This window comes from Ischnura elegans, chromosome 4 (assembly GCF_921293095.1).
Source record: "Ischnura elegans chromosome 4, ioIscEleg1.1, whole genome shotgun sequence".
Taxonomy (NCBI): domain Eukaryota; kingdom Metazoa; phylum Arthropoda; class Insecta; order Odonata; family Coenagrionidae; genus Ischnura; species Ischnura elegans.
The window spans coordinates 73,963,176-73,985,940 of record NC_060249.1 but is presented as its reverse complement, the minus strand read 5'-3'; the positions used below and the strand labels follow the sequence as shown (position 1 = coordinate 73,985,940).

The following is a 22,765-nucleotide window of genomic DNA, read 5'->3' as shown; positions in this document are numbered from 1 at the left end:
AAGAGCGCGACCCGGGTTTCAATGAGTAATCATCATCATCAGGCGCTAGTGATGATGATTACTCATTGAAACCCGGGTCGCGCTCTTATAAAATAAGTGGTATAAGTAACTGTTTATATCCAGGAAATAATGGAATACCACATAGTTAACCAAGAGTTAGTGAATTTTTTTTTTTTTTTTACCAGAGACATCCACGGAGCATTCGAATAGTAATGTCTACTCCTATTTTTTTCGATAAAATTTTTCGCCGAGGCCGCGATTAGAACCCAGGCCCTAAGGATAAGAAGACAACACATTATCCACCGAACTAACCTTATTCCCTTACTCCTCAGGATTCACGTTTATTCATCGATGTGAAGCCCGATTGACTGGTGCATTTGTCATTAAACCAATCTTACACAGCGGGGCATTTTTAGGTTCTTGACACGTAATTTGGTATAATAAACTTGATAAATTTCCTCCCCATCTCGTGGATTTATATCGTGAAGTAAAACGTTATCGAGCAAAAAGGTATCTGCTGGTTGAACCCGCCTCTATGTGTGGGAAAGTGCCGAAATTTATAGTCTGGAATTATTCCAAAATCGGAAGCAACTCTGATCTAATTTACGACCAATTAGCATTCAATCTATTGGCAAGGGTTTTAGTTTATGCTAGGAGCTGGTTGTTTTTCTGTGAGATTTTCAATGGGGCTTCGGCCGTGTCCCGATTGATAGACGGGTGAAGAGAGGAACCTCACTTACTAGATAAAGAGGTGGCGGAAAGATGGAAGGGTTGCTGATTCAGCAATGCTGAGATACGGTGATAGTCTATAAGGCAGTTTGTAAGGGTATTAGGTAACTGGGGAAGGAGGAATTCTTATAAACACTGATTACTATGTGCCAACTTCCATTGTAACCTAACATAACTTTTAAGGTAGTTCTTCCAGATTCATTTTAGGTGTATGTTCTGATGTCTTATGCTACAGAGTAACAACAGGTTCTTGCTAAGTGACGATTGTGACAGCAATGCATCTTCATAAAATTGAAATCTTTACGTGTATATTATAACAGAATTAATGGTAGGCTGAGCTGTTATTTTTTCTTCTTTCGTACCCTTTCTTGTTGTTTTCATGGTAAACCCTAGTGTAAAATCTTCTTTTTCTAAAATATGGACATTTTTCCTTGGTTCAGGTACTGAGGTAAATTTTTCTTATTGGAGATATGGGTGATTCTCATTTACACAACAAATTGAGAGGAGATAATCTGAAAGTGCCTCATGAAAAAAATGTCCATGAAAAAATTGCAACTCTCAACAATTGCTTTTTCGTTGTTGAGAAATTTTAAAGTCATAATTACTGTTAATGCTGCTGTTCGGTGATGCAATTTTATAAAAGTTTATTGTGCTCAATGTTTCAAAACACTTGCACGTTACCAAATAATCTTTTCGCTCCTTTAAATGTATTTAGAGTTTTACATTACTTTTAAGTGTTAACTATGTACAATATTGTCAAATAGTTGTTAATTTTAGTGGATTGAGGTATAAGTTTGGTATAGTTCAAAACTTTATTTTCTTCTAAGTACGGAATGATGGTTGTTTTTTATCATACACATATCACGCAAAATTGTACACGAAAAAAAGTTTTTCTTCGTCATGATATCGGTGAACCTATTTCCTGAGCCCTGAAAACGGGTCATTGACTTCAAAAAACTGCATGGCGGAAAAAAATGCATATTGCTTACATAAAATACGCGCATCAAATTTTTGACTCCTTTTTGTGGGCATTATGGTTGAAATCTGAGGGCGAGGATATTGCTGCTCGTTCCGTGGACCGCTTGATGTTCCGGAATCGAAAGCCATTTCATGTGACTGGGCTTCCCTTTGGTAACACTCGCGTATTGTTCCTGCAAAAGCCTTTGTCGCGGGGTAGTGGTTCGCGAATGTAATGGATTCGCCCCTTCCTCCTCAACGGGGGGGGGGGGGGGGGTCTGAATTTCGGTGGCTCATGTGAAGAGTAGGGGTGCCTCTACTTGGTTGCCTTGGCGGCCTCTCTGCCTTTGTATCCTAGGTTTCCTTCGCCCTGGGGCGTGGGAATTCGCGTACCGATGATCGTATGCATACAAACGGCCTCGCATCCTTTTGCGGCGTGAGCTACTGCCATCCGCAACATGCCTTTATTGAATTACCATCCCAAGATTTCAGGATTTTGGTTTTCTAATCCCGGAATCATAGAACTCGAGTTATGTCCTCTTATATTTGATTTTTATAATTTTAATTGGTAATATAATCGTTTAAGTGTATTATATGGAACACACTACTACAATGATACTAATCACCTATGTCTTTCACCGATAACACATTAAATCTCCTTATTTAGGTCGACACAAGGCATGCTACACGTTATTCTATTTGAATATGTATATTCATATGTATTTTTAAATAAAAATTAAAGAAATACAGTACCGGAGGAAATTTATCTTGCAAATGTGATTTAACAATGTTGGTGTCGTTTCATCTCATCCAAAATTTCCACGCAATAAAATTTCATACTTGAATTCCGTGAATGGGTCGTAAAAAGACATTTTGTGAAAAACTTTCTTTAGCGGCTCGCTCGTAAAATAAAAATGAATAAAATGATAAGGAAAGAGTAAAGATAAATTACATGGGATCAGCATTGGAATCGTTTCATCTATACCATGTAGGTTATTGATTTAAATTCGGTAGATGGGTGGGAAAAACTATGCATTCATTGAACAATATCCATCATTCACTTGCTCTCTTTCGCATTGATCATCAATGAAAAGTATCTAAAGTTACTGCCATATGGAAAAAATCCGTCGTGTTCTCAGGGTATCAATAATGAGCCCATTTCATTGCGGAAAAGAATGATATTATTACAGGAATTCCAACTCTCAACATGAGTTAACGTAGAACATTTTACTATTCACCTCAGCCCTTTCACTCGCTTGCACTTCTTTTTAAGAACTGTGTTTTACAATTACCCCCATTCTATCCATGTAGCTCTTCCTCCTCTTTCCGCGCAAACCTGATATCAATCCATGCATCATAGCATCATTGTTTTCATATTTCCCTCGCCCCTCAGCTCATGCTCCATTCGAGCCATCTGCCTGCTATTGATCTTTCCTGACAGTTTCCTCTCCTCTCCCGCTGTATCAAGAACTTCCCCGTTCCATTTCCTCTCTATTCATTTCACTTACTTTTCTTCCATGCCTATATCGTAAAATGGACCGGGCTAATACACTATTTCTTGAAATAATTTGGGCATTTATTTATTTATGCATGGGCATTAGATGAACCTGTTTATTACAAGTTTTCACCCTTTTATTCGATGTGTTGAAGCATTTTAACTAAATTATATTCTACCTTGTAACGGAGCAGATAATTTAGAGTACTTCCTTAAAATTACGTTTTAAATCAGTGTAAAAAAACAAAATTACCGCGAAACTCTTGCTTCTAGATAGTAGTCGTCCAACTACGTAATTGGCGGACACTGCCAGCAGAGTAATCTAATGGTTTTCCTTGAAACTATCACGAGAAGGCATCTGCACCGGTGGGGCGTCTTACCCGGACTTACCAGTCGAGTTTGAAAAAATGAAGATAGCTGTATTTTCCCGTTTTTCGATCTGAAACCTAGTTCTTGAGGTATAGCGAAAAATCGAGGACCTTCACCCTATTGCCGATAAGTTGATGACTTAGCGAGCTACTGCCGAGCGGGTTTCAGTCACTCCTGCCTTTCACGCATCCATCTCCCGTGATTCTTCGTTGTTTAAACGGTGGTGAGAGATTATTTCCCTTAATGAACGGTTCTCCCTCAAGGTTTTAATAAACTCCAATATCATGGAAAGTGGACGCAAATTTCCAGCATTTTTACTTTTGAATCACGTGGTACCTAATGGTTGGCTTAGGAGTATTTTTTTCTACGTGACATCTTTCCGCTCTTTAAATTAAATTAAAGCGAGGAATAGTCTCCTTTTGCCGGGCTCTTTGTTGTACTTTGCCCTCAGAGATCTCTTGTGTTTGTTCTCGCTGGAACTTTTGTCTTTTCCTGTCCAAGTGACAGCCTGCATTTCCTCGCGTTGTGTTGTCCTTTTGAGCATTTCTAATTAAATTATGCGCATATGTGACAAGTAAACTCATCCTACATGTTCTTTATCTGTACGTTCACGGTGGCAAACAGAGCGTGCAACTGATCCTGTACGGCGAAGTACCCTTTGCGCTATGCCGAAAACATGGAGATATTTCTCTCTGTGTCGTACATATGTCTTTAATTTAAATATTAGTGATAAGCATATTACTACTAAAACAACGGAATTTCGTGAAAGGGATTTTCTTTCATTTTAAGTGTTACTTAGTAAACGAGCTCATTATACGATCTATTTTAAATATAAGATTCACGCCCTATTTATGATCATTGCTTTTGATGTTTGTATTTAATAAAATATTGAGACATCCAACATTTGAAAACTCTGGTATTGCACTGGTTTCATAAAATCTTCACTTTATTAACTTTTTTATATCAAGATGTTGTCAGGATCCGCGAGGGAAGGGTAGAGAAGGAAGGGTTGAGAGAAACCTGGCGTCGACTTTAGCCTACTCTTTTCGAAAGGCGCCAAGGGGACCACGGCTTCACGTCGCATCCGACGGGCGGTGTGCTGATCTTAAATAGTCTTGCACAAAGCGCTCAAGCTGGGATCAAATAATTTATGAAAAATCTTCGCCTCCGCCGAAATCTGTACCTTGGTCCATAGGGTGGGTAGTCAACTCTCTTACTCCCACGTAGTGGGTAGTCAACCCCATCCCCGAGGATAAGGGCTCCCAGACAGAAAATATTAAAGCAAGTTTAATTTTTCCTTTAGATCAATACAGGCCTTTGAAAATCATCTGAGCAAAATTATAATGTAATGAGCTAAGCATTATTATTTATTTTTCACGTTTCAAAATCGTAATGCTGATATTACTGATCAAAATGTATGTAGAAAAGGCACTCAGGTATTTTTTATAGAAGTTCCACCCATAGAGCGAATAGAATTTCTAGATACTTTTTCTGAGTGGTGGTTTGATTAAATTCACGTGAGAGAAATGACTTACCTCGTTCTTGGCGATTTCAGGAAAATAGGTGAACTAAATTTAAGCTCCTTTACCCCTAACGAAGTTTTAGGTATGAGTTTTTTTTCTTCGCAGAAATAAATGGGAAGCACCTCGTCTAGACTGTAATTAGTGATGGCAAGATAGGGAGTGTTGTGTATTTTTGATGGAAAAAATTCTGTCGGGCCTGCTTCCATGGTGATGGATCCCTTCCGGGCACCTCTGAAGTTGAGAAAATAAATCTCAGCTTTTTGCGGCAAAAATGTTTCATATGCGTGTGTATGTCTTGCTATGTTACCGCTCGTTATTTTAAATTTGGATGGCGTCATGCCAGCAATTCTTGTGGCGAGTGGACTTTTGGAGGTCGTCCTAGTTAAGTAAATTAAAAAGAGTTGCTCGGGAATTTAATGGCGCAAATTGCGCCAATTTGTAATTCCGACCGTTTAATACGAAGTCCCCGCACCGTTTTTATTCATGAACCAGTGGTGTTTTTATAAATGACGGGGATCTTTAAAGTAGGTGCTCAAAGCGAAATTTGCCTGCGACGAAACTTAAGGGTTATGTTAAGCTTGGAGTGAACTTGATGTCAACTTTCGTACTCCTTCCTACTTGCAGGGATCTTGTTATTTATGTTTATACGTATTCATGAGTTGGAACGTGGTGAGGAGATAGCATTGATTGACTAGACCCACACGTCAGTTAATCTATTTTTTCTGTACGTTGACAAGCACGTTAGTAAGGTCCTGTAAAAAATTTCCTATTTTTTATGCATTTTCTACAAATAATGTCGTGGAGAAAGAATTTGTAAACGCAATGAGAAGTTAGTTAAACGAAACATCTTTCCATTGAATTTATATGAGCACGACGCGACGCGTTTCGTTGCTACAACAACATTCTCAAGTGTGAACGCAAATAAATTCAGTGGAAAGATTGCAATGTTTCATTTAGTTAATGTTGATAACTTCCACCACATCCTGCCACATATTATACAGGACAAGTAGAAGTGCTTTTTTTTCGAAATGTTCACTATAGTATCGTTGCTTTCCTGTGCTTTAAGGCCTCACAGATTTGGAAGTTAGATCTTTGGTTGCTTTGAATGCGTTCAATTTAATTTGCAGAAATTGTGGTTTGTCTCAAAACTGCGTTATGGAGGTTTGCTGTTTTAGAATTCGCGGCTCCAAGTTTTGTGCTGTGGAAATAAATGTTTCTTTTATAATAATTTTGATAGCTGATGATAGCATTAGAGGCTGAAACCCGGGTTAATATAAAACAAAGTTATTTTATTTTATTCTATAATGAAGCAATTCTACAAAGTAACGCCTGAGACCGTGTCTTATATTTTATTTTTGGCCTTAGAATTTATTGTTTTTTACCATGCAAGTTTATCCACCGAATGAGAGCATAAGCCAGACCTTTAGACTTCAAGGGTTATTCCGCTCGTTGACCGGGGGGTGTAAGGCCCTGCTATCAGCGGAAATAGGCCAACGCGTGAAAACAATGACTGTGATTCATACCGTCAAGTATCGTTTTGAATATGTCTCAATGTCAGCTCTAGTTCAAAGGAAATGACTCAGTGGAGTTGTTTTCTTCTTAATATCCTGCTCCGTTCTTCAGCTAGGTCCTTGAAATTGCTTTAGATTTTCAAAGTGTCTTTGCCACTGCGAAATTTATAATTTTTTTTCAATACCTGAGAATGTAAAATGAATCGAGAAATAAATTTCTCGACATGCTTGGAAAAGAGAGAATATTTTGAAGACGTGGGTGAATGAATGTTTGTTGGGCGTTGGCTGTATATAATTTCGAAGCAGTGTTAATATGTATCGGTTTAGTTGCACGGGTTGCATTTATTATGTTTCGCAAACTCTTTCGTGAACGTTTACATAGAGTGTCCTTGTAATTGCATGTGGTAAGGACGTTTGCGCGATTGGCTTTTTCGCTAAACATGGAACCTCATATGTTGGATATTTACAAAGTAGCTTGTTATCATGATTATTGATGTCATTATCCGTTTGTTACGGTTATTTGAAAATTGACATAGCCCTCTAGCTAGCTAAAATGACCATTTTTGACATTTATTTGAAAGATCGTAGCTTCATGAGATATTTATTAACTTAGAAAATTATTAGTGTCCAATTTAATAACCATTTGAATAAGTCTGTAAAATATATAATTTTAGGAAAATCCATGGTGGTAACCCCGAATGAATTCGAATGGAATGGTCCTAAAGTATTCGTATTTCTGTGTATCAAGGTTATCTTTATGGAATATGGTTATATCCCTGTCAAAATTAAAAACAAAAACAGTTACAACACAAATTACTTATCACTCAAGTTTTATTGCGTGACCAAGGGAATTTTCGCTGCGTACTTGTAGTAATAGACTTATTATTGCCAGAAACAAGGTCTTTGGTACTATTGCCACTTTCTTTGGTGGAAAGTGGCCTTGTTCCATCGAGTGAATACATTTGTGTAAAGATTTATTATTACATTATAATTCTGGAAAAGGTTGGTACATTTCATTTTTACTAAGTATATGGTGTTTATGTTACATGTCGATTTTGTTTCTGGTGATATAACTTAACCACAGAAAATGCTGGTAATGCATTGAATCGTTAGACATAGCATGTTTATTTTCCATTTTCACCGGTGTTACGTTCAAGTTTCCATCCGAAATCAATTTGCTGCAAGGTGTGTGAACACATTACATCCTCATATGAAGTAAGTGGCTAGGTGTGTACGATTTTATCGCCATTATGAGCCTCCTATCCAAAGTCCCAGCGCTTTTATTTTTAAATTTCTTTCGTGTTTCCTTCTAAAGTTCCATATAAAATTAATGTACCGAAAGGGGTGGAAACACATGTTATCCTCAATTGAAATCAGAAAAAGCACTATTTATTCGTTCTCCGAAATTTATTCACTCTTTCCTTACGGATAACTTCCTCGTACTGAGCGTCGGCCAGCCGTCAAAGCGCGTGAAAGCTTTAACCCTTGACCTCTCTCTTCCCCACCCCACATTAATTTGGGCCCACGCCTCTCGTATGGAGGGCTGAAACATTTCGGCTTTCCCGGGCCTTCATCGGAGCGATGGCCCGTTTCTCTTCCTCCTCCTCCCGGGGGAGCAATGGAGATGGGCGGTGGTGGAATATCTCTCCCTGTTCCTTGTTTTTGGAGTCCTCCAAGAGGGTTTCCAAGCGCGGAGGAGTTACGACCGCCCTTCCATCGTCATGAAGAGCGTCGAGAGGTGGATTGTGGTGGAGTTATCAGGGGTAATGGGCCGGCGTTTTGTCTCTTAAACAGACGAAGCGAAAGGCGAGTGTCGGGGTCTAGTTCGTGGTCGGAGAGAGAGATGACTCGTCCCGCTGGAGATTATCTCCAGTGTTTAATTTATCTTCTGCCTCTTAGTGGTGATATCATCTTTGATCTTCTAAGTGTTAAAGCATATTTCTTTGTGTGAAAATTGGATCAATGCAAGGGATAGTCTAAGTGGGCGTTCTGTCAATTACTTCGAAATTGGCAGGACTTACTCACTATTTTATAAAAATCGATAAGGTTTTTTTACGATCACCATAAATAATTTACTGTAGTTAACCGTTAAAAAGAAACAGTTGTGTGTGTTCACTAACAAAGTTTTGGGCCGTGTGTTTCGTCGTGTAGAGGTGGCTGATGGTTAAAGAGATTTTTTATGTATTCAGTATTTGACATTGTAAGATGCAGGTAGTGCTTCAATAACGTCAATTTTTAGACGAATTTAAGTGGCCATTTCTTTAGAAAATGCGCTTGAGGTTAATAGCTTTTAGCATTGTATAATAATGAATTTCCTAGTTGGTGAAATAACTCGTCGCTGTATTTCAATGAAGAAAACTGATCCTCTGAAATAGCAGAAGTGGGAAAAAGATTTTACTCGGACATCGTTCAATACTGCATGTAATAGATGAAAATTCCAATTATAGGGATTTTTTCTTAACTTTTGATCGACATAAGTGTGTTGTATTATGTGTCAGGGTTCGACTAATTTGAAAATAATGTTACATCGCATTTTGGTCGTCGTTTCGTTGTGCTTTCAGAAAAACGTTATGAATTTTGCGTCATTGTACTCGAGAGTGACAGCTAGAGGCTGGCTGGCTATGGTAAAGGTTTACCAGTTTAATATCATTGTAAATATTTCATCGTTAGAGGTTATCAGTCGGTAAAGTTAGGTTCATGTGATCAGGATCAGAGAAACATATGCCCAAAGTCGAATATCCTTGAGCTCCAGTCATATTTCTGTGTATTTTCTTAGGCGCATGAATAACGATTTCAAAATATTCAAATCTAAGTATAAATAGTTTACCGCGGATATGTGCGTAAGTGAAGTTTTCATGCATATTTTAGGTGAAATAAAATTTATAAATACTGGCCTTAACATTTCAAGATAACATCGTACTTTTTCAACCATAAATAAAAAAAAAAAAAGTAATGCGGTCGGTAGAGCGGAAATCTCATGTTCTCTCAATACCACATTTTATCCTTGATATTACATTAGATTTTCTGTGCTTTCTAAGCAATGTATAGGAATGGCAAAATTATTTGCATTATGTATTCACTTTACTGGTCTTAATATCCATCTGCCCATGAATGAACCTACGCTTTCAACGCTTTATGTGGGAGTTGCTGCCTCGATTTAACGGGAGTTGTGTCCGACGGTCGTAAGTCACTTGTAAATTGCTTTTACGTGATGCCTCAATTCTCTGAGGCCTCTCTCTGCAGGGGGGAAAAAAACTAGGCTTAGTTTTGTATCCGACTTCTGCTCCTCTTTTTTTCGTCTTTCCGTTTTAACTTCTCCTCTCGCACCCTGTACATCAGTCGGTGAATACTGTAAGCAACGACCTGGTGTGTATCCAGAGGTTGGGCGCCACCGTGAAAGAAGGATTAGGAAGATTCGTTCGTTTTAGGAACCTAATCATGATTCGGTCCTTAAAACCGCTCAGTTAAAAAAAATTTACCATGGTAGTCGTTCCCGTTCACTCCTAGTATATAATGACTGCCTTGACTGATATCGCCTACCAATCGGATGTCGTGAATTAAAATCTCGTAGGTAGTATTTTAGATGTAATTCGATGCTTTCATGAGTGCATTTAGGAGACCATTGGAGTATATGGCTGTAATTATTGGTGTACTTCCAATGATAGGATGATAAAAAAAATCTGGACGTAGAATATAATATTTAGCCTGTTTTTAAAGTCATTTTCCCTCATAGCAGTTGTATTTTCTCCCAGGGTGAAAACTACGACGGACTGAAATTTCTGGGGATTGCTGAAAACTAAAGTTGTTTGAAAAATCTATTAGAAGGGACAGACTAAAGGAGCTACTCGCTATAACGTTTGGAAGTCAACGTAAGGAATAAAAATGCAATTACTGAATTATTTCCCAAGTAGCTAGTATTAGAGAGGGTTGGGGGCAATTAAACAAGAACATTTCAATTTAATTATGATTTTGACAAATTGAAAGCTTATGGGGGAGAGTGACCTGGGTTTTGGAGGGGCGAGCAGTGAAGCCTGTGGGTGTTGAAACTCCAGTCAAACAAACGTCAAATCAAATGGACGCATCGGAAAATTTAAGTGAGAGATCGGATTGGTTTGATGAATAGTGGAATGGGATAGCCTTTTTTCCCGTTGCCGTGGGTTCAAATATCGGCGGTGGATGAGATTTTCTCTAGCTTCCCGATTCCTGTTTGAACCTTGGGTGTAGGGGACAGGCTCGTCGTAATGCCGTGTTCTTCTTGGCTCCTTTCGTTAATAGTAAGCTAGTGCCGATGCCTGGTTTCTCTCCACCCTTTCTTCCCTACCCTTCCTCATGGCGCAAATGACCTAAATTAACAGTACCCTCCTCCAAATGCCTTCCTCCTTACTCCATCCGTGATCATGAATAGTACCTTTGCCTCCTACTCAATTTCCCTTTGGTCTTATTTTTTTACAAATTATTTCATCTCTGTACCTTAATTCGTCTCAGACTGGCCAACCATATAAGTGCACTTGCAATTTATCTTTGTCCCTTCTTCATTTATTGATGACGTTTTATTGGATGATATGCCTTACAGTCCTATATCATTAGGTATTGGAAGTGACGTGGTGTCTTTCCCAATTATATTGTCGAGTCACATATATCGTTCCTCTCTTCCAAATACCATAACATATGGCATTAAATGAGCGTTTATTTACTTACGTGAATGATGTAGTGCGTCGGGTCACTCCAAAGATTCTTCTACTTCTTACAGTATAAACGACCTCTCTGTAACCTCCATAGAGTTGGAAGAAGGGAGCGTGAAGCTGAGAAAAAAATAAAAGGAACTTCCTTGGGGATGGGTGCAGAATAAAAAAATAGCTTTGAAAAACGGTAGTGGATCAGTTGTTAATGTTCCAGGGCGTATACTACACCTGAGTCATATCCGGTTCGTGGGCCAGAAAAAGGGTGGAATAATTCGTCCGCATACAGCGCTGGTTCTAAATCTTTTACTACGGCGCGGTACGGCATCATGAATGTTTAAATCCTTGCGGTGCACTAAATCGTACTACTTCCTTGGTCTCTCAGTGATGGAGTGAGGATGGAGTATATCTTTGGGAATTCGTTCACTGTAATCATTCTGTAAATTTTATCGACTAAAATGTGTACACTGTCATTGAGTATTAATTTTTGTCTTAATTTTGTTCCCCTGCCCTTTCAGATGTGAGAGAATGTCATTAAGGATTAGCTAAAATAAAATAGGAAGTGCAATGAAATAAGCACTAATTAAATAATTTAAGAGAATTATAATGGTTCTCTAAACGAATTATTAGTGGTAGTATAAGATGCCTAATTGCCCAATCATCAAGTCAATAATTCTGTTATTTATCCACTATCTATTTTTTTCAATAAAATATTTTTTTAATTATCCTCCAAAATGTATGCGCTGTCATCGGGCATTAGTTTTAGTAATATTTTTTTCCCTGGCATTTTAGATGTGGGCGAGCGTCATAAATAATTTCCTGAAATTAAATAAAAAATGTAATTCAAGACGCACTCCTTTAATGATGAAATACTATTATAAGTATTTACTACACTAATTATTAGAGGTAGCGTAAGATGCCTAATTGCCTAATCATGAATCTGTTGATCTGATACTAGGATTTGTATGCATTTATTCTTCTTTTTACTGAATATAATAACTGTTATGCTTTGTTCTTTGCACTTTTGGATGTATATAATTGATAATAGGGATTATCCACCAAGTTAGTCCATCCAAATAAGCTGTGGACTGCAGGATGTTTAGCAAGAATTGAAGACGCATGGAGATGTTGCGTCAGTATACCATGTTGGCCTTGAAGAAATCGTAAATTTACTCGCCTCAATTTTTCCTTGGTACGTAATATGCAAGTGCGTTACTATACTTGGCAGTTGGGAGAGAAACCTTGCATATAAGGCAGTCACCTCGAGCAACGGTTTATGAGTTTCATGAGAAATGCATGTATTCAGGATTGTAACATTGAAATGAAATTTCATTCAAAACAGGAAGACGAAATGATGACATAGACCGCAAATGTGAGACAATCACCATATGTTTTAGTTAGTATGATTCACTGATGATGATATTTTTCTTCTGTGCTTCCTAGTATTTATGAAATTTAGTTTCCAGAACATCTTTTTCATTCCTTTAATGTTCCCTCCATTTTGATCTAAGTTATTAGTATTTTAGTATCGCTGCTAAGAGGTCTTTGCTTGGGTGCATTGCTCTCCGTCATAATTTTTTATTTGTTACCTCTGGAATATTTTCTCTCTCCTCGTTGTGTGTTCCTCATGCTAAGAATTCGCTCTGGATCTTATTTTCTTCTTTTTTTTAAGTCTTTCAGCCATTAATCTTGATATCGGATACATCGAGTGCTTTCCTGAATTCATGAAATTTCATTTAAAACTGGAAGGCGAAATGTCAGAGACCGCAAATGTGAGCGATCTATTCTCGTTTATACTGAAGACTTTTGCAGGGCTAAGGATTCAGTTTTTAATTTTTTTCCCATTTCGAGGAAATTAACAAACTATTTGCTGAAATGTAAGTAGAAATTGAAGTGGAGGAGTCATTACAGATTTGTCTTGGTGTTCTCATCACGAACATTTTAGCTCGTGATGAGAACACCACATCGTGGTTCTTTTTAAAAATCAATGCAATAGTAACATAGTGGTGTTAAAGTACTTTCTTATTCTACTACTTAAGTTTCATTTACTCAAGCTGTTATTGTTACGTTAAATACTTGTAAATTTTATATCCATTTCTTCAAGATAAAATTTTCAAGGTCTTCCCTAGTTATAATCTGAGTTCGCTGTAGTATTATAAATTAACTTCAGGAAACTTTGTAATAACGTCACCCTTTCTCTAAATCCGTTCGCATTTATCATTACCAGTGGCTGAAAGAAGCGCAAACGCTCTGTGAGGTACAATTCGAAGTAATGAATTCTCGAAAATGAAGATGAAATATTGCGAATCGGAGCGGAAGCTGGAAAAAATCATCTTCGTGACGAAAGGAAGTACTTACGCTGCAAGTCTTTCCACAGCGAAATATTCCCGTTGTTTTCGCGTTCAAATGAATTGATCCTTAGGAATATTTCGTGTGTACTCTAGCTGCAATGGGTGTGTATAGTGTATACTCACGAGGAGTTTTTATTGGTATCGAACATCTCTCTCTCTCTCTGGAAAAGAGGGAGGGTTTCGGTGGAAATAACTTTTTTTTCATTTAACTAGGAAAGCTTCCCTTTCCCTTCGCTAGGGATCTCGCGGTCTGTTGCTCGCCTTTTATTTTTTTCCCCGCTCCCCGAAATTTCTTTCCATGCCGGTGTTAGATTTCCGTTTCCGTAGTATTGCCGGTTGTATACGTCGATGATAAAAAGCATGAGGTTGGAGGGTATGGGGCATGTTACTGCATGAATCCCAGAGGCCTTAACTCACCGTAATGTACGTCGGTAAACCGCCGCGTTTCGAGATGAATTATGCTCGAATGTGTAGCGAGCTAAATTACGGTCGAAAGATCCTCAAAGCCTGATAGCGCGAGTGGCGTTTTAAGCGGTAAAATTGTTACGTTATCCGTAATACTCTTGTTAATGGTACCCCGTTGAGTCTCAATACTTGAGTTGGGAGAAATTATTTATATGCTTGCATTGATTTTGATGCATACTTAACTCTTTTAAAGAATTATTAGTTTGATAGACAAGGTCGGCAATAGTAATCGTCAGCTATTGTTTAGGAAGCGTGGTTGCTTATTGGATGGAGCATTGAACTGACCGAAGGGCTCCGGTTCGAATCCCGGATGAAGCATTTGGTCATCCCATGTTAAAATCCTCGATGAGCGGAATGGCCCAGGCATCCCCCTTCACTTGCCATTTATGTGCCAACTTCAACCTCATATGGCTTATTATGGGGTGAGCTCTAGCCTCACCTAATGTAACCAACCACATTTGGGTTGAATAGCTGAGTAAGTGCGGAACTATTTTTAGCCATGAGGTATTTTTCTGTTAAAAAAAGCTGCGGATCTTCAAGTTATGTTAAAATGCTTGTGATACCTCATTAGAATGATTTTACCGCTTTATTGTTGGTCATACTTCCTCTTTTGTTCTTCATAGATCAGTAGTAGGAAATCATTAGTAGTAGTCTTCTATTCATTTGCACATGACATACATGTATGAGACCATTTGCATCGTACAATTTCGTTTCCTGACTTCTCTACTTTGGGTGAAATCTGGTGAAACAAGAGTTTAAGATCTATTCTGGTCGAAAACTATGACTGACTTTTCCGCCGGGCCAAGAATCAGGGCTATAAAACTACGAAGAAATTAATGGCCCTCGCTCAAACTTCTGTTATCTTCGCATAATGGGAACTTTACGAGCCTTCCCTCGTGTATTTCGTGGCTTCATATGATTTTGCACAATCCTCGACCCTGATATTACTTCGTAGCTGGAATTTTCATGCGATTTAGCCTAAGGGAATCCGAAATAAGTGCTTTCGATCCTTACTGCCTCCCTCTTGGCTTTTGAGATTCGCATATGACTTAATATGAGTTTTCTCTGCCCTAGTTTCTAAGGAGGCTCTTGATTGCAAAAGATCTTAAATTTCTTCGGCTAGACGAAAAATCTGGTCATTGCCCTCCTCTACTCTGGACTGCGTATTACCCGTAAAAATTCAAGCGGACTCGACTTCACGTCAAGTATGAGTGCCGAATTCCAGGGTTTAAATTGATTCTCAGAGTGATTTAAGAATATCCTTTTGCCACCCTGATAAAACGTTCGCATTAACATTCAGAAATCGCGAGGCTATTTGTCTGTAATGTACTCAATATTTAAGTTTTGCTGTCAGTTGGATTCCTGTCGGAAATCGTTTGATTCTGATTCTCAATAATTTACGAAGGTGTACACAGAAAAAATGTTTGGTTTAATTTATTATATTAATAGCTTTAGAGTGGCTGAAATATTTTCATCCATAACTATTTTGCTTTTGATATTTTTATTGGAATATTTGTTGAAAAATATTTTTACGAATTGCTGTTTCACTTTCCCATTTTTGTGAATGTATGAATCTTAAGTAGAAATGTCTGATTTCGATGAATTTTTGTGAATCTTATTTCAATTCCGTTAACTAATTTATGCTCTTCATTTCTATTTTTAGGTAAGTGCAATCCATAGTCCTTCACCATTGGTTGAGAAATTCCTCCCCTGGGGAAATTGGTATTATAATCTGTGAGTAAAATTCTGTCTTTGAATATAAACGTCTAAAAATTTGTGAATATATCCGTGTATTTTTGTTATTTTTTGTGAATTGTTATTTATACTGTTCATGATTCAGTTCCATTTAAAAATAAGTAATAAACGGTCTGAAACTTTGCTTGCGTTGAATTAGCCGTAAAACCTTCGTCATTTATCCGAAGTACATTCTTAACTTAAGTAGACCGTACCGCGTCATGACTTTGAGAGCCAAAGGGTATCATATTATAAAATAATAATCAAAGGATATTGAATAATCGTATCAATTGTATTTCATTGCCATGGGGTGAACAAGGCTCATTTCAATGAAATATTGTTACTTAAAGGTTTATTTACAATCTTGCAATGTATTTTTTCCGTAATTTAATGTAGTAATTGCTCGGAAAGTAATGACTTCGTGTTCTGCACGAGTGATCCTTGTGATTTATATTACTACTCGCTGTGTGTTTATCAGTTTCATTAGGCATGAAACCGAGTTGTAATATTTTTATTCAAGTTTGAACTTATTTTTTGTATGGATTGCCCATTGTATCAGGTAGAGCACTTGTATAAGTTTATTTAAATGCGTCGAAGAATGAATTATTTTCTAGTGTTAAAATAAAGTTCTTCACTTCGTATTAGTTGGCGTATTTATAATTACATGTTTCTCCCAATGTAAGCCGTAATTAGCAGTTCGTTCAGTCGCGTGACAGTGGAGTTTTTCCTCTCTCTTTGGCGAAGATAAGCTAGAATCAAATTTTACTATAAAATATAAAATACTACCTCTCCCGACCTTAATAATTCATAGTGCAGTTTGATAAATAGTAGATGATGAATGAATTTCTAATTACTGTTTTTATTTTCTCATCCATGAAGCTGGAATGAAGTGGTTGAATGTCTTTGATGCAAAATGTTGTTCCTATTATCTCGACTTAAAGCTCGTCTTCATGTTCTTGTCAAGATATTGAATGTTTATAAAATGATTTTTTAAGGCTTGAACTTTTTAATTTTCTGTGGTTAAAAATTTAGTATTCGGCTTATTTTGAATCGTTTTAGTATAATCAGTTAGGAAAGCTATTTCATTTATTTTCAAAACTTTAAGTATTTATCGAACGAAACCACAAGTCAATGTAGATCAAACATAAATGAAAAAATAAATATTTGTGGCCGAAATAACTAATATTCGATGGAATAGTGCCAATACTTTTTTTTGGAAGACGAAGTGACGCGGAAAACATCGTTTATATAATAGCATATTTATTGTTCGTACTCTTTTATTGCCGGAATTTCGTATTCAGTCTTCGTTACTCTTATCCCGAATGCCGAAAAGGTAAAGGGAGTTATTATTTCTGTAGATACGTGCCTAAGCGTATAAATTGGCTGTGCTGGATACACTTCCTCATTTATTTTACCAGTCTCTGTTTTTATTTCAAAATGGAAAATTTAAGGCTATTATTTTTTAAGTGGTGAAGCTAAAAATGTAAGCTCAGTGGCTGCTGCGTATCAATTGGCGAAAAATTTTTGACACATGATTTGGGCGACGTATATTTTTTTAATAGATCTCTTACTCTCCGAAACTCACCATTAGCTCTTTTGAAATATGTAATTTTATCATATATCGTTGTTAGATTCGTTTATTGTCAGATAATGATTTTGGTGGGCACGATAAAAATCGAATGACGTTTTACGCCATGATCTCTTTAAGTCAAAATGATGCTTAATGCATTTTTTGTATGGATCAAAATAGATTAAATGAATAGTTAAAATATTCATTATTTTTACAAAGATTTTTCACTCGGAGAACCTGATTGTTTTACTGGACGTAACCTCAATTTTGTATGAGTAAAATCACATATTGACTATGGCTTTGGTTGGTTGAACTCTCCCCTTGACAACCTCACTGGTTGGTTAGGTTTAATAATTACATGAGGCGCATAATATTATTATGGATTATATATCGTATAATATATTATCCATATGTATCTGGTGATTATTTTAAATTCGTGGCTCCCCATTGGATCCATTGAAAATTATAGTAACTGTGTCAGTTGCCGTTCATTACTTCTCTTTGCATGAGTACAAAATAATTTCAATTTTCATGGTATAGAGCTCCGATATTGGCGGAATTGTATTATTTCTCAATTTATTCAGATAGTTGGAGTATGGTTAAACTACAATTGAGGGCTATTATAGAGGGATTCAGACATCCCATGGTGACGTTGCTTGGCTTAATGCTAATACCTAGCTAGAGATCGGTCCTCCACGTTGCTAATTACCAGGTGTCGGTTTCCTCAGGCAAGGATCTAACCGCCGTCTCCCATTCAATCATCGAAGTTAATAGTCACTGTGTTGGACTGGCCTGAGAGGGTGGTAATTCTATTTTCTCGTGCGAGTATTTCCTACTCCAAGGAGGAATTCTCGAGGAATTTTAGATGGGAAATTAATCAGACGTTTAATCGCGTGAAATTAATCACATCTATTCCATATGTTCCCTCAAAATATATGTTGTTTATTTAAATCTTTTCCTTGAATTGATGTATTTTTATTTCCACTGTACCATTTAGTAGTCGCCTAGTATAAATGACTTTGTGCTTTTTGGGTATATCTTGAATTGTTATTTCCCCTTTCGTATTTAATAAGGTGATGTCAGCGTAATAAATATTGGCTTCATGTGTTTTCGTCGTAGCAACATTGAAATGTGAGTATGAAACCTTTCTGCGTGTATCTTCACTTTAAAAATAAAAGTTGGACAAACGGAGTATTTTGTAAGTGTTAGGTAAAATGATTGCATTTTCGTTTCTATTATTTTCATCAAAATGGTTGTCGATTAGTTGTAATTTTGTCCGAAGGAGGGGTTTTATTCCGTCTGAAAGATCATAATAAAGGCAACCGTGGTTTCGTTATGTCAACTTGCGGGTAGTAGGAAATTTAACAGTTACAGATGTATTTCTGTATTCGTGAGAACGTTCTGTTGTCTTAAATATAATTTTATATTGTAATATGCCTGGAGTAAGAGCTTGGTTTTAATTTCAGTGAAGATAAATAATACATGAAATACCTGCGGAGCGTAGCCTGCAAAATTACTCGCTTTTGCGTGCGTACTTAATACATTTATTCATCTGTATATGAGATACCAAGTGTCGTAATTCTAGGGCTTAGTCTTTAGTGTTTGGTGTGTCTATTTCTGGCACATTTTCTTGGACTCTATGAGCTTTTTAAATGAGACATTTCGATATTTTCCACTGATATTTACTGACTTCGCACTAGGATATCGTTCTATTTCAACATCATATTTATTATTCTAGTGATAATGTTGTATTGCTCTCACTTATTGATGCTTTCGTTCTGTATTTTTCGAAGGCAATAGATATCAGTTGAATATATGTTCCTTATTTCATCAATGTAAGCCGTATTGCTTTAACATGGTGTTTCCATATCTCCTCTCGTTCAGATTTTCCCCCATCTTTTGGCCTTTTGGCTTTTTCCCATCAAAAACCCTCTTCTGTAATCGTTACGATTCCTCTCAAAACCAACTTAAGCTAAAATCACGCCACATTCTTCGAAGTTAAGGGTCGTGTTCCCTTTGCCTTGCGCCGTGAGAATTCCGAGACGCGGACCGATTCCCCCGAGGTCGAAATATCAAATCCCCCAAGCTCGTCGCACCAAACTTGTGAATCTAATTTTAAAAGACGGCGATCCGTACTAATTTTCCCCCAGTTCCCCCTCCTCTCGCCGAACCCTTATTTCCCGTCAGGGGTAAAGGTGAGTGGAAAGACTCTCTTCCAGGGGTACTCCACGCACCCCGTGTTGATAGGGGAGATTTTCCCCGATGTCCACCCCGACTCGACCCGGAAATTGAAATTTTTCCGCCTCTCCGGGACCCTGATACCCTTAGTCCCCTCTCCCTCTGGGTGTCGGGCGTAGATGAGTGTCGGCCCGGCCGTGAAAAGGACCGTCGCCCGAGTCGATTTAGGTGGAGTGTGAGCAGAGGCGAGGGCTGAGAGAGGGGCCCTTAAGAGGACGCGTCGCTCCTGTTCGACGTTCCGTATCCTGTCATATTTCCTGGTCTGTCGCTCGTCTAAACTTATCGCTATCATTTTGAAATTTACAGGGTACGATGAGTATCCCCAAAGGTTGAAATCAGGCTCGTAGCCAGAGATGGGAGGAGGCTTATGGTCCTGTTGGGGGCTTTAGGTCCACCAAAATTTTCCGTTGTAGCGACTACCTTATATATATCTGCTGAGAAGATAGGAGATGCCCAGGGGCAATTTACTGTCCACGTACAGTAGTATTGCCAATTTACAGTTGCCCAATAATAAGCAAATGCGTAAAATATTACGAGAATCAGATACATAAAATGCAACGAGAAAAAGCATAAACATTGAAACTCCATTTTTCGATACAGTTTATCGATATACCTAGATAGGATCCTCGGCTGAAGAAACCGGCACCTGGCAATTACTATCTTGGAGGACCGGTCTCTCTGTTGGTATCGGCATTATGCCTTGCGATCATACCGTTGGACATCTGAACCCTCTCTTCTGTACTACTTTTTCCTTATTTCATACCGCATACTCTTGTTTGAGCTTACTCCTGTTTTAATAAATTGAAAAATAATAGTGTCTCTAATAGTACAGATTCACCCTTATAAAAAACTGTTCACACCTCTATTAGGAGTAATTCCTTATGGTCTACTAATAGCTAACGATAAATATCATTTTACGCATAGCTCGCGTGTTAAAATATATGATTTTCCGATACGTGCGAATTGAAAATCAAATTTCAGTACAGGCAATAGTGGCATGAATAGCCAATAGAAGAATAAGACAAATAAGCAGAAGAGTAACTGGACTGTGACCTTGGAATCCTAAAAGAAATTTGTTTACGTTGGCAGGAGAATCATCCCCAGTTAATTTTTTTTAAACAGGTAACGGTGATAAAATCAGGAATCAGCTGTGAAGAAGCAAGAATTGGGGAAGGAATGAGTCAAGTCTGTGCTAAATCACCTATAATTTCCAACGTTTACATCGAGAAACCATTAGTGAAATCAGAGAAAAAGCCTTGGGAGTGAATATCCATGGAGAAATATTATCATGCTACGATTTGCTGATGACATAGCTGTATTGCAGAGGCAGAATAGGATTTGAAAAAGATTCTGATTAATATTAGTGGGCTAATGGGTAGATGTCAGCTGAAGTACAGTACAGTACAGAAGTACAAAGAAAACCAAGATTTAGTATGCAGCAGAAGGTAAGAAGTCAAGGATAACAATAAAATAGGGAAACGTAACCTGGAAGGGGTGAATTGATTCTATTATTTCAGAAATAGCGATGGAAGAGGCAAAAAAGAAATTATCAGTAGAATGTCTCAGGCGGAATATGGTGCCTAAGGAGGATGATGAGGATCATATAGATCGACCGATGATGAGGAAGTTCTAAGAAGAGTGGGAGAGAAGAGAAGCCTCATAAAAACCTTGATGAGAAGACTTATCGGCCATATCTTGAAAAAGGTAGCCTGATTAAGGCAATTTTCGAGAGACAAGTAGATGGCAATACCGGAAAAAGAAGACCCCCTATGAAATGAATGGTACAGGTAAAGAAAGATGTGAAAGTGAAGAAATACATAGGTGAAAAGATAAATTGACAGGATAATTGAGTAGAGAGCTGTAGCAAACCAAGTTTAGGATTGTTTACCGGTGATGATGATGACGAATGATATAACGGACTAGCTAAAGGCCGTTTTACACGGGGCACGGAATTACACAGGTTAGAACTGCATTAATTTCTAAAATGGCGAGGAATTGCGCGAATGCATGAACGAAATTAGAACAGGGGCTATTTCGCCATCTCACGTTGCTGCATGTGTTCTAGCAATTCACCGCTTTACACGACGCAATTTTGACTGTGCCGTCGTACACGTCAGATTGTGCAATTACGTGCCCCGTGTAAAACGGTCTTAAGGTAGTACATACGATTGGTCGAGTCGACGAAGTTATTTCTGTATTTATATAATGTCCATTTTAAAAAATATTTTAAAATTTTCCGAAGGAGAAGATATCCTTCAGTGGAGGAATCACTCCCACTCTACCTGACGTTTTCCTGACGCATTGCTTGTTTAAAACTTAAGCTAGCGCCTTGAAATTTTCCTGTATAAAAGACTTCTCAACATTTACGTGAATCTCAAATATGAAATCTTTATTCAGTATTATCTCGGAAGGAAAAGTTCTTTGTTTGAGACATCGAGATCTATTTACTAATGTTTCCCCGATTACTAACTTACTTATTGACTCAACCCGAAGATTAGTTTGGATAGGTGAGGGTAGGACTTTCCCCAGATTTTGCCGCAGACATGTAAAAATCACACTTTCATCGTAGGGAGGCCAGTTAATTTCAATAGGCCACCTTGCACTTCGAGGTGTCCGAAGGCTTCACTTGGGATTTGAACCTGGGACCTTTTAAATCAGCAATCAAGCGCTCTTCCCAGTAAGATACCACGCTTCTCTACCACTGGATGTATGCAACCTAAAAATTTCAAGATGATCGTGTAATGAAATTTTAAAAAAAACTTTGTAATTTCGCATAAATATGTTACGTGGTACGTCATCATCTGGTGCACATTAGCTTCGAAGATAGAGAATGCAGTCATGAAGACGGACATTCTGTGTCTTCGATGCAAATTTACCAAATGATGAGGTGCCAAGTCTAAACCTTGGTCGTACAGTAATACATTTTTGAGGAATCACAAAGTTTTTTTTACATTTCCCATGAAGGCCGGAGACAACTAATGATCGTATATTTGAACGAGGAGGATGCCGGGTAGAAAAGGTAAAGTACGACCGGCATAGCGAGAGTGATGCGTCCCCTTAAGCATTGAGGGCGCAAGTGGTGGTGGGTGAGGGTGGATGGGTCCCGGAAGGGGTCGCAGTGGGCTCCATCGATTAAACGGTCGT

At 37.9% G+C, this 22,765-nt stretch overlaps 1 protein-coding gene across 1 annotated transcript in view; it reads left to right on the top strand.

Moving 5' to 3' along the window:
* The window catches only part of LOC124158167, a 323,520-nt gene that overhangs the window by 269,934 nt on the left and 30,821 nt on the right, over positions 1 to 22,765 (top strand). Inside the window, exon 6 of the mRNA XM_046533352.1 lies at positions 15,743 to 15,813. Coding sequence (XP_046389308.1) covers positions 15,743 to 15,813 — 71 coding nt within the window. The remainder of the gene's footprint in view (positions 1 to 15,742; positions 15,814 to 22,765) is intronic.